We start from the raw sequence: 13,422 nt of genomic DNA, 5'->3' as shown, positions 1-13,422 counted from the left end.
AGTAGTTATTTGTTCTGATTCATGTGCAGTGTTAATGAGTCTCCAGTCCTTTAGCTCACGTAGCAGACAAGACCTGCTTTATGAGGTGCTACAAACCCATGGCAGGATTAAACAGATGGGTATTCAGATAAGATTTACTTGGGTCCCAGCCCATGTGGGGGTGGAGGGGAACGAGGCGGTAGATTAACAGGCTAAACAAGCACTTAGTAGTGGGGATGTTGATGTTGAAGTGTCAATGAGCAAGGCAGAGGCAAAAAGATTGATATATACAGTGATGGTGCAGAGATGGCAGGAGCAGTGGAATAGAGATAATAAGGGAAGGCATTTATTTCAGGTACAGAGGAAAGTCGGGGAGGGGAGGACGGCAGGAAGGGACAGAAGAGAGGAGGCTATTTTTACAAGATTAAGGGTGGGACACAGCCAGTTGAATAAGACATTAAACGTGATAGGAAAGCATCCATCAGGAAAGTGTGATTATTGTCAGGAAACAGAGACCGTGGAGCATGTATTGCTACAGTGTGGGCAGTATCAGAGGGAAAGAGAGAGGATGAGATGTAGTATGAGGTAGAAGGGGATACAGGAAATTAGTTTAAAGAGTATATTGAGCAGAACGTCATTAGATATAGTCTCAAATATTTTGTTATCTTTTTTAAGAGAAACGGGGTTGGCAGGTCGAATTTAGTTTATCCCCGTCTCTAGCCCACATTCCAGTACGGTAGGTGGCGGTAATGCGCCATAATGTTGGATGCCAACCGCCGATAAACCCCACTGAAGAAGAAGAAGAAGAAGAAGGTAACGGCGGCCGGGTTGGCCAGTTTCAGTGCAGAGCTCGCAGACATGGCGAACATTCGAAGTATCAAGGTTAGTAGCTAGCGATGGCAGAAAGCTTGTTAACTACGATGATTTGGTGTTTTCAACTTCTGTCACTGTGTAACTGTCACATCAGGCGGTACATGTTAGCGGGGGTTTAGTTGTAGAATTGAGGAGGATACTGTAAGTTTGTCAGTTGGACTAATTGTCCTTCCATTGACAAGTTTATTTTGTGTTGCTAGTTAACGCCAGCGTGCACAACACCCTCCCTCAGTCGCTGCCCTTGCCGCCTTGGCTGACACTGACGTACAGTCCTACTCTGTATAAAGGTTATTTATTGCAAGTTAGGTTTGCATGTTGTGAGCTAGTGAGTTGCAAAGCAAGTTACCCAGTTATGGAAGGCTATAGTTAGGTTTCCATCCAATTGGCTACAGATTTTTATGCGAATATTCTAGAATCCGCATAAAGAAAATGTGGGCATTTTAACACCAGTGGAATGTTTTCACTAAATGGACTTCAGTGCGTGATGACGTAGTGCGCACAAAGTACATTTTCGCTTAAGTTTTTATGTACGGAATGGTCTTGGCACTTGCGCTCTAGACAACAGTTCGCAGATAGGCTACAGGCTAGTCTACATGAGATTATTATGGATAAAGATGTCCACAGGCTAGTCTACATGAGATTATTATGGATAAAGATGTCTACAGGCTAGTCTACATGAGATTATTATGGATAAAGATGTCCACATGCTTCCCAGCCGAAACAGTTTGGAAGAGTTCCTGCATATATTATGATGATGTTTGTTCGTTTTGGACTTTGGTTAGGGGTTTTTCGGCTGTTCGGTGCACTTTTTTTGTTTTGTGTGACTGCATATTTTAAAGCGGCCTTTTATTGTCCCCAGCACAAGGTGCACCTGTGTAGTGATCATTCTGTTTAATCCGATTATTGATATGCCACACCTGTCCGGTGGATGGATGATCTTGGCAAAGGAGAAATGCTCGCTAACAGGGATGAAAACACATTTGTGCACAACATTGAGAGAAATAAGCATTTTGTGCGTATGGAAAATGTATGGGATTTTTATTTTTATTTCAGCTCATGAAACATGGGACCAACACTTTACATGTTGCATTTTTATATTTTTGTTCAGTGTAGTTACCTGTCCAAAATTGTAATCAGTAACATAACTTTTGGATGACCCAAACTCAGTAACATATTCTGATTACTTTCAGTTACTTTTAGATGACTTTCCCCTTAAGAGGAATTAGAAGAAGACACAAATGAATATTTCCAATTGAACAACACCTATTGCAGGATAAATCAATGTTAGAGTTTACATAGCTGGCCATAAATGGATGTTGCATTTTACTTCATGGGTTGGTTATGTAGGCTTCTTCTAACCAACCCATTGCTTGCTACTACAGATAATAATCACATTTTATTGATAACATGCGCCGAATACAACAGGTGTAGACTATACAGTGAAATGCTGACTTACGAGCCCATTCCCAACAGTGCAGAGTTAAAAAGTAAGACAAATATTTGCTAAATAAAAAAGAAAATAGTAACACAATAAAAACGATGAGGCTATATACAAGGAATACCTGTACTGAGTCAATGTGCAGGGGTATGAGGTAGAGGTAATATAGTATGTACATGTGTGTAGGGGTAAAAGTGACTAGGCAATCAGGATAGATAATAAAGAGTAGCAGCAACGTGTGTGTTGGAGTGTCAGTGTAGTGTGTGTGTGGGTAGAGTCTAGTGGGTGTGCATAGAGTCAGTGCAAAACAATTAAGATAAATAAATACAGTCGTGGTCAAAAGTTGAGAATGACACAAATATTAATTTTCACAAAGTCTGCTGCCTCATTTTTTATGATGGCAATTTGCATATACTCCAGAATGTTATGAAGAGTGATCAGATGAATTGCAATTAATTGCAAAGTCCCTCTTTGCCATGAATATGAACTTAATCCCCCCCAAAACATTTCCACTGCATTTCAGCCCTGCCACAAAAGGACCAGCTGCCATCATGTCAGTGATTCTCTCATTAACACAGGTGAGAGTGTTGACGAGGACAAGGCTGGAGATCACTCTGTCATGCTGATTGAGTTAGAATAACAGACTGGAAGCTTTAAAAGGAGGGTGGTGCTTGAAATCATTGTTCTTCCTCTGTTAACCATGGTTACCTGCAAGGAAACACGTGCCGTCATCATTGCTTTGCACAAAAAGGGCTTCACAAGCAAGGATATTGCTGCTAGTAAGATTGCACCTAAATCAACCATTTATCGGATCATCAAGAACTTCAAGGAGAGAGGTTCAATTGTTGTGAAGAAGGCTTCAGGGCGCCCAAGAAAGTCCAGCAATCGCCAGGACCGTCTCCTAAAGTTGATTCAGCTGCGGGATCGGGGCACCACCAGTGCAGAGCTTGCTCAGGAATGGCAGCAGGCAGGTGTGAGTGCATCTGCACACACAGTGAAGCGAAGACTTTTGGATGATGGCCTGGTGTCAAGAAGGGCAGCAAAGAAGCCACTTCTCTCCAGGAAAAACATCAGGGACAGACTGATATTCTGCAAAAGGTACAGGGATTGGACTGCTGAGGACTGGGGTAAAGTCATTTTCTCTGATGAATCCCCTTTCCGATTGTTTGGGGCATCCAGAAAAAAGCTTGTCAGGAGAAGACAAGGTGAGCGCTACCATCAGTCCTGTGTCATGCCAACAGTAAAGCATCCTGAGACCATTCCTGTGTGGGGTTGCTTCTCAGCCAAGGGAGTGGGCTCACTCACAATTTTGCCTAAGAACACAGCCATGAATAAAGAATGGTACCAACACATCCTCCGAGAGCAACTTCTCCCAACCATCCAAGAACAGTTTGGTGATGAACAATGCCTCTTCCAGCATGATGGAGCACCTTGCCATAAGACAAAAGTGATAACTAAGTGGCTCGGGGAACAAAACATCGAAATTATGGGTCCATTGCCAGGAAACTCCCCATACCTTAATCTCATTGAGAACTTGTGGTCAATCCTCAAGAGGCGGGTGGACAAACAAAACCCCACAAATTCTGACAAACTCCAAGCATTGATTATGCAAGAATGGGCTGCCATCAGTCAGGATGTGGGCCAGAAGTTAATTGACAGCATGCCAGGGCGGATTGCAGAGGTCTTGAAAAAGAAGGGTCAACACTGCTAATATTGACTCTTTGCATAAACTTAATGTAATTGTCAATAAAAGCCTTTGACACTTATGGAATGCTTGTAATTATACTTCAGTATACCATAGTAACATCTGACAAAAAATATCTAAAAACACTGAGGCAGCAAACTTTGTGAAGACCAATACTTGTGTCATTCTCTAAACTTTTGACCATGACCGTACATTATAAAGGGTTAGGGTTAGGGTAACTGATTAGGGTTAGGGTAACTGATTAACTGTTCAGCACTCTTATGGCTTTGGGGTAGAAGCTGTTCATGTGCATTCTGGTCACAGACTTGGCGCTCCGGTACCGCTTGCCGTGCGGTAGCAGAGAGTCTGTGACTTGGGTGGCAGGAGTCTTTTGACTATTTTTAGGGCCTTCCACTCGCACCGCCTGGTATAGAGGTCGAGGATAGCAGGTAGTTTGATCCCAGTGATGTACTGGGCCGTACACACTACCCTCTGTAGTGCCTTGCGATCGGATGCCGAGCAGTTGCCATACCAAGCGGTGATCCAGTCAAGAAGCGCTCTATGGTGCAGCTGTAGAACCTTTTGAGGATCTGAGGGCCCATGCCAAATCTTTTCAGTCTCCTGAGGGGGAATAGGCTTTGTCGTGCCCTCTTCACGACTGTGTTGGTGTGTTTGGACCATGATAAGTCCTTAGTGATGTGGACACCAAGGAACTTGAAGCTCTCAACCCGCTCTACTACGGCCCCGTCGATGTGAATGGGGGCGTGTTCGGCCCTCCATTTCCTGTAGTCTACGATCAGCTCCTTTGTCTTGTCCACTTTGAGTGAGAGGTTGTTGTCCTGGCACCCCCACGCAGTCATGGGTGAACAGGGAGGACAGGAGGGGACTGAGTACGCAGTCATGGGTGAACAGGGAGGACAGGAGGGGACTGAGCACGCAGTCATGGGTGAACAGGGAGGACAGGAGGGGACTGAGCACGCAGTCATGGGTGAACAGGGAGGACAGGAGGGGACTGAGCACGCAGTCATGGGTGAACAGGGAGGACAGGAGGGGACTGAGTACGCAGTCATGGGTGAACAGGGAGGACAGGAGGGGACTGAGTACGCAGTCATGGGTGAACAGGAGGGGACTGAGTACGCAGTCATGGGTGGACAGGGAGGACAGGAGGGGACTGAGCACGCAGTCATGGGTGAACAGGGAGGACAGGAGGGGACTGAGTACGCAGTCATGGGTGAACAGGAGGGGACTGAGTACGCAGTCATGGGTGAACAGGGAGGACAGGAGGGGACTGAGTACGCAGTCATGGGTGAACAGGGAGGACAGGAGGGGACTGAGTACGCAGTCATGGGTGAACAGGGAGGACAGGAGGGGACTGAGTACGCAGTCATGGGTGAACAGGAGGGGACTGAGTACGCAGTCATGGGTGGACAGGGAGGACAGGAGGGGACTGAGCACGCAGTCATGGGTGAACAGGGAGGACAGGAGGGGACTGAGTACGCAGTCATGGGTGAACAGGAGGGGACTGAGTACGCAGTCATGGGTGAACAGGGAGGACAGGAGGGGACTGAGTACGCAGTCATGGGTGAACAGGGAGGACAGGAGGGGACTGAGTACGCAGTCATGGGTGAACAGGAGGGGACTGAGTACGCAGTCATGGGTGAAGAGGGAGGACAGGAGGGGACTGAGTACGCAGTCATGGGTGAACAGGGAGGACAGGAGGGGACTGAGCACGCAGTCATGGGTGAACAGGGAGGACAGGAGGGGACTGAGCACGCACCCCTGAGGGGCCCAGGGGGTGGGGGTAGGCAACAACGCATCAAATCAAGCTTTATTTATACAGCACACTTCAGACATGGAATGCAACACAATGTGCTACACAGGAAACAAACAAATAAAAATAAATAAAAACTACAATATTAATTTCACAACAAACACAAAAGAAAAAGAATAAAAACTGAAGGACTAAAAAGCCTCCTGAGGAGAAGCAAAACTAAGAAGGTGTTTTAAGATCTCTTTTAAATATGTCCCCAGTTTCAGCCCCCCTCAGGTTCTCTGGCAGGCTATTCCAGAGGCTGGGGGCATAGAAATTAATGGAGATATCAATAATAACATCTAAATGATAGACCAGCGGTGGGATTCACATCAATGTGCTATGTCAATAGTAAGTGATATCCGTATCGCCTGTAAGCTATGTCCTTAACCTCCTAGCGTTTATTGAAGTTGGATAATCTTTGTATCCCGACAGCAGCCGCACCATTGGAAGACAGGTTGGACTGTAGGCTGCAAAAGCCTATTACTGCTCTTTTCCCACGATCCATCAAACGCATTTGGTGTGTCATCATAGTGGTCTCTGACTGGTGGCCATCATTTGGTGAGTCATCATAGTGGTCTCTGATTGGTGGTCATCATTTGGTGTGTCATCATAGTGGTCTCTGACTGGTGGCCATCATTTGGTGAGTCATCATAGTGGTCTCTGACTGGTGGTCATCATTTGGTGAGTCATCATAGTGGTCTCTGACTGGTGGTCATCATTTGGTGAGTCATCATAGTGGTCTCTGATTGGTGGTCATCATTTGGTGAGTCATCATAGTGGTCTCTGACTGGTGGTCATCATTTGGTGTGTCATCATAGTGGTCTCTGATTGGTGGCCATCATTTGGTGCGTCATCATAGTGGTCTCTGATTGGTGGCCATCATTTGGTGTGTCATCATAGTGGTCTCTGGCTGGTGGCCATCATTTGGTGTGTCATCATAGTGGTCTCTGGCTGGTGGCCATCATTTGGTGAGTCATCATAGTGGTCTCTGACTGGTGGCCATCATTTGGTGTGTCATCATAGTGGTCTCTGATTGGTGGCCATCATTTGTTGAGTCATCATAGTGGTCTCTGACTGGTGGCCATCATTTGGTGAGTCATCATATTGGTCTCTGATTGGTGGTCATCATTTGGTGAGTCATCATAGCGGTCTCTGACTGGTGGTCATCATTTGGTGAGTCATCATAGTGGTCTCTGATTGGTGGTCATCATTTGGTGAGTCATCATAGTGGTCTCTGATTGGTGGTCATCATTTGGTGAGTCATCATAGTGGTCTCTGATTGGTGGTCATTTGGTGAGTCATCATAGCGGTCTCTGACTGGTGGTCATCATTTGGTGAGTCATCATAGTGGTCTCTGATTGGTGGTCATCATTTGGTGAGTCATCATAGTGGTCTCTGATTGGTGGTCATCATTTGGTGAGTCATCATAGTGGTCTCTGATTGGTGGTCATCATTTGGTGAGTCATCATAGTGGTCTCTGATTGGTGGTCAGACTCCCTCAGGTGGAACAAATGTAAATAGCCCATTTTTTCAGCTCTGATTTGAATGTCATTAAGAACAAAGGAACATCTGAATCTAAAGTCTTCCTGGATTGGATCATATCGTTTTTCTAAAGTATCTGTAATCTGATTACAATATTTTAGCTGGTAACGAATGAGTTCGTTTTTTTTGTAATCTGTTATTCCCGATCTCAGTCATAAACTAGGTTTCCATCCAATTGGCTACAGATTTTCATGTGACTATTCTAAAATCTTCATAAAATAATTTTCCCGCCAGAGATGTTTCCATCAAATTGACTTGTGGATAAAAGGCTGTGTCTGATGACTTGGTGCACATAAAAATAACTTTTACGGTTATAAAAAAATACAAGTGAAATGGGTTTCCATCACATCTTCCTGTGGATTGGAGAAGAAAGATGACTAGTTCATCGGGAAAGTGAGCCGGTCCGTTAGCCAGTAGCCCAGCCCAGCTGACGTGGTGCTATTTTCCAGATTTCTTACCACTTTCTTTCCCTCTGGCCTCCATTGATCTAGTCACTATAATGCTTGCCATCCTACAAGGGTAGAACCTCCAATCCCTTTTGAACAGATGATGAAAGAGACATGAGGTTTTAACCATTGGTTTTCCTAGAGGATTATCTACACAACATAACATTTTACCCATTGGTCAAAATATGTGTTTTTGATTGGACACCCTACCCTGTGTGTTTTGATTGGACGCCCTACCCTGTGTGTTTTGATTGGACGCCCTACCCTGTGTGTTTTGATTGGACGCCCTACCCTGTGTGTTTTGATTGGACGCCCTACCCTGTGTGTTTTGATTGGACGCCCTACCCTGTGTGTTTTGATTGGACGCCCTACCCTGTGTGTTTTGATTGGACGCCCTACCCTGTGTGTTTTGATTGGACGCCCTACCCTGTGTGTTTTGATTGGACGCCCTACCCTGTGTGTTTTGATTGGACGCCCTACCCTGTGTGTTTTGATTGGACGCCCTACCCTGTGTGTTTTGATTGGACGCCCTACCCTGTGTGTTTTGATTGGACGCCCTACCCTGTGTGTTTTGATTGGACGCCCTACCCTGTGTGTTTTGATTGGACGCCCTACCCTGTGTGTTTTGATTGGACGCCCTACCCTGTGTGTTTGTGTCTGTCTACGTCTCTGTCCCCCTGACCTAAACCATGTCACCCCCAGGGTATGGTCGGCCTGGTGACAGGCGGTGCGTCAGGGCTGGGCCGGGCCACCGTGGAGCGGTTGGTGCAGCAGGGGGCGTGTGCTGTGATTCTGGATCTTCCCTCTTCAGACGGACACAACCTTGCAGCCAGCCTCGGAGAACGCTGCGCCTTCGCCCCCGCTGACGTGAGTCTGACCTTTCACCCCTAACCAATGTTCACTCTTAAGTTGCGCACCTCCTCCAGGAATCAACATTATATCAGCCCCTTTTCAATGCAACAAACCAAAACAAATCTAACTTTACAAGATTGAGTCTGGTATTGTGTTGTAGGCAGAGCCAGAGCGCAACAGAGTATCATTCTATTGACGGGGGGGGGGGGGGGGTGAATGCGCTTTTCAGATCAGTTCGGAGCCGCGCGTGTGCACATTCGTTGATAGTCTTTACTAGTTAGTGAGTTATTAGCCCAATTATACTGTAGATAAGTATAGGTCAGCAATGGGGAGTTACTGTTTCCTACAAGAGAACAAAACGTGGAGGCTACATTTCAAGCTGTCTTTGAAAAGCCAGTCAGGTAAAATGCTTATGTCTTAATTAAAGGGGCAGTGTTGTGTTTTGATTAAGGCTTGAATATGCAAATAAGCCAATAGGCAGAGGGTTAGCCTACATGGTCTAATTCTCTGTATGGTAATAATTAACTTTATTTTGTAAAGTGGTTTCTTGCATCATACAGTCAGCTATTTGGCCCCTGCTGTTACAGACCAAGTAAAAAGCGTTAATTAATGTCAAGCCCTTCATCATTTTAAGAAGTCTCATGCAATATAGGCCTGCACTGAACACCACATATAGGCTACTGTCGGCTAGATCATAGAAATCAAAAGCTATTTCCATGTGAAAATGTAATGGGATTTGCTCCATTGGTTTGGTTGGTAGGTGTACATTATGCTCAGATAGCCACAATAACCTGTTGGCTACTGTCTAAAACTGTCAGGGTACAGCCTGTTGGCTACTGTCTAAAACTGTCAGGATACAGCCTGTTGGCTACTGTCTAAAACTGTCAGGATACAGCCTGTTGGCTACTGTCTAAAACTGTCAGGGTACAGCCTGTTGGCTACTGTCAGGGTACAGCCTGTTGGCTACTGTCTAAAACTGTCAGGGTACTTCCTGTTGGCTACTGTCTAAAACTGTCAGGATACAGCCTGTTGGCTACTGTCTAAAACTGTCAGGATACAGCCTGTTGGCTACTGTCTAAAACTGTCAGGGTACAGCCTGTTGGCTACTGTCTAAAACTGTCAGGATACAGCCTGTTGGCTACTGTCTAAAACTGTCAGGATACAGCCTGTTGGCTACTGTCTAAAACTGTCAGGATACAGCCTGTTGGCTACTGTCTAAAACTGTCAGGATACAGCCTGTTGGCTACTGTCTAAAACTGTCAGGGTACAGCCTGTTGGCTACTGTCTAAAACTGTCAAATCAAATCAAATCAAATTTTATTGGTCACATGCGCCGAATACAACAGGTGCAGACATTACAGTGAAATGCTTACTTACAGCCCTTAACCAACAGTGCATTTATTTAAAACAAAAAAAAGTAAGAATAAAACAACAACAAAAAAAGAGCAGAAGTAAAATAAAGTGACAGTAGGGAGGCTATATATACAGTAAAATAAAGTGACAGTAGGGAGGCTATATATACAGGGGGGTACCGTTGCAGAGTCAATGTGCGGGGGCACCGGCTAGTTGAGGTAGTTGAGGTAATATGTACATGTGGGTAGAGTTAAAGTGACTATGCATAAATACTTAACAGAGTAGCAGCAACGTAAAAAGGATGGGGTGGGGGGGCAGTGCAAATAGTCCGGGTAGCCATAATTAGCTGTTCAGGAGTCTTATGGCTTGGGGGTAGAAGCTGTTGAGAAGTCTTTTGGACCTAGACTTGGCACTCCGGTACCGCTTGCCGTGCGGTAGCAGAGAGAACAGTCTATGACTAGGGTGGCTGGAGTCTTTGACAATTTTGAGGGCCTTCCTCTGACACCGCCTGGTATAGAGGTCCTGAATGGCAGGGAGCTTTGCCCCAGTGATGTACTGTGCCGTACGCACTACCCTCTGTAGTGCCTTGCGGTCAGAGGCCAAGCAGTTGCCATACCAGGCGGTGATGCAACCAGTCAGGATGCTCTCGATGGTGCAGCTGTAGAATTTTTTGAGGATCTGAGGACCCATGCCAAATCTTTTTAGTCTCCTGAGGGGGAATAGGCTTTGTCGTGCCCTCTTCACGACTGTCTTGGTGTGTTTGGACCATGATAGTTCGTTGGTGATGTGGACACCAAGGAACTTGAAGCTCTCAACCTGTTCCACTACAGCCCCGTCGATGAGAATGGGGGCGTGCTCAGTCCTCTTTTTTTTCCTGTAGTCCACAATCATCTCCTTTGTCTTGGTCACGTTGAGGGAGAGGTTGTTGTCCTGGCACCACACGGCCAGATCTCTGACCTCCTCCCTATAGGCTGTCTCATCGTTGTCGGTGATCAGGCCTACCACTGTTGTGTCGTCGGCAAACTTAATGATGGTGTTGGAGTCGTGCCTGGCCATGCAGTCATGGGTGAACAGAGAGTACAGGAGGGGACTGAGCACGCACCCCTGAGGGGCCCCCGTGTTGAGGATCAGTGTGGCAGATGTGTTGTTACCTACCCTTACCACCTGGGGGTGGCCCATCAGGAAGTCCAGGATCCAGTTGCAGAGGGAGGTGTTTAGTCCCAGGATCCTTAGCTTAGTGATGAGCTTAGAGGGCACTATGGTGTTGAATGCTGAGCTGTAGTCAATGAATAGCATTCTCACGTAGGTGTTCCTCTTGTCCAGGTGGGAAAGGGCAGTGTGGAGTGCGATAGAGATTGCATCATCTGTAGATCTGTTGGGGCGGTATGCAAATTGGAGTGGGTCTAGGGTTTCTGGGATTATGCTGTTGATGTGAGCCATGACCAGTCTTTCAAAGCACTTCATGGCTACAGACGTCAGTGCTACGGGTCGGTAATCATTTAGGCAGGTTATCTTAGAGTTCTTGGGCACGGGGACTATGGTGGTCTGCTTGAAACATGTTGGTATTACAGACTCAGTCAGGGACATGTTGAAAATGTCAGTGAAGACACTTGCCAGTTGGTCAGCACATGCTCGGAGTACACGTCCTGGTAATCCGTCTGGCCCTGCGGCCTTGTGAATGTTGACCTGCTTAAAAGTCTTACTCACATCGGCTACGGAGAGCGTGATCACATAGTCATCCGGAACAGCTGGTGCTCTCATGCATGCTTCAGTGTTGCTTGCCTCGAAGCGAGCATAGAAGTGGTTTAGCTCGTCTGGTAGGCTTGTGTCACTGGGCAGCTCGCGGCTGTGCTTCCCTCTGTAGTCTGTAATAGTTTTCAAGCCCTGCCACATCCGACGAGCGTCAGAGCCAGTGTAGTATGATTCAATCTTAGTCCTGTATTGACTCTTTGCCTGTTTGATGGTTCGTCGGAGGTCATAGCGGGATTTCTTATAAGCGTCCGGGTTAGAGTCCCGTTCCTTGAAAGCGGCAGCTCTACCCTTTAGCTCAGTGCGGATGTTTCCTGTAATCCATGGCTTCTGGTTGGGGTATGTATGTACGGTCACTGTGGGGACGACATCATCGATGCACTTATTGATGAAGCCAGTGACTGATGTGGTGTACTCCTCAATGCTGTCTGAAGAATCCCGGAACATGTTCCAGTCTGTGCTAGCAAAACAGTCCTGTAGCTTAGCATCTGCGTCATCTGACCACTTTTTTATTAACCGAATCACTGGTGCTTCCTGCTTCAGTTTTTGCTTATAAGCAGGAATCAGGAGGATAGAGTTATGGTCAGATTTTCCAAATGGAGGGCGAGGGAGAGCTTTGTATGCGTCTCTGTGTGTGAAGTAAAGGTGGTCTAGAGTTTTTTTCCCTCTGGTTGCACATTTAACATGCTGGTAGAAATTAGGTAGAACGGATTTAAGTTTCCCTGCATTAAAGTCCCCGGCCACTAGGAGCGCTGCATCTGGATGAGCGTTTTCCTGTTTATTAATGGCCTTGTACAACTCATTCAGTGCAATCTTAATGCCAGCATTGGTTTGTGGTGGTAAATAGACAGCTATGAAAAATATAGATGAAAACTCTCTTGGTAAATAGTGTGGTCTACAGCTTATCATAAGATACTCTACCTCAGGCGAGCAAAACCTCGAGACTTCCTTAGTATTTGATTTTGTGCACCAGCTGTTGTTTACAAATATACACAGACCGCCGCCCCTTGTCTTACCAGAGTCAGACGTTCTGTCCTGCCGATGTAGCGTATAGCCTGCTAGCTGAATGTTATCATTGTTGTCGTTCAGCCACGACTCCGTGAAACATATTACAGTTTTTAATGTCCCGTTGGTAGGATAACCGTAATCTTAACTCGTCCATTTTATTCTCAAAAGATTGAACGTTGGCTAGTAGGATTGATGGGAGAGGCAGTTTACTCGCTCGCCGTCGGATCCTTACAAGGCACCCGGATCTGCGTCCGCGATATCTCCGTCTCTTCCTCACGCGAATGACGGGGATCTGGGCCTTGTCGGGTGTCTGTAGGATATCCTTCGCGACCGCCTCGTTGAAGAAAAAATCTTCGTCCAATGCGAGGTGAGTAATCGCTGTCCTGATATCCAGAAGCTCTTTTTGGTTATAAGAGACGATGGCAGAAACATTATGTACAAAATAAATTACAAATAACGCGGAAAAACACACATAATAGTACAATTGGTTAGAGGGCTGTAAAACGGCAGCCATCTTCCCGGCGCTGTTCTGTGGAGTATACAGCCTGTTGGATACTGTCTAAAACTGTCAGGATACAGCCTGTTGGCTACTGTCTAAAACTGTCAGGATACAGCCTGTTGGCTACTGTCTAAAACTGTCAGGGTACAGCCTGTTGGCTACTGTCTAAAACTGTCAGGATACAGCC

General features: G+C 46.2%; 1 protein-coding gene across 1 annotated transcript in view; it reads left to right on the top strand.

Annotated features, from left to right (window-relative positions):
• Nucleotides 1–781: 781 nt before the first annotated feature.
• Nucleotides 782–13,422, top strand: part of LOC311121107 (3-hydroxyacyl-CoA dehydrogenase type-2-like) — a 31,878-nt gene continuing 19,237 nt past the window's right edge. The window contains exons 1-2 of the mRNA XM_084195638.1: nt 782–861; nt 8,478–8,642. Of these exons, the coding sequence (XP_084051764.1) occupies nt 838–861; nt 8,478–8,642 (189 nt within the window). The 5' untranslated portion in view covers nt 782–837. The remainder of the gene's footprint in view (nt 862–8,477; nt 8,643–13,422) is intronic.

This window comes from Coregonus lavaretus, assembly GCF_964263955.1.
Source record: "Coregonus lavaretus genome assembly, contig: HAP1_SCAFFOLD_250, whole genome shotgun sequence".
Taxonomy (NCBI): domain Eukaryota; kingdom Metazoa; phylum Chordata; class Actinopteri; order Salmoniformes; family Salmonidae; genus Coregonus; species Coregonus lavaretus.
The sequence above is the reverse complement of the archived record's forward strand: the minus strand, read 5'-3'. Positions and strand labels throughout refer to the sequence as shown.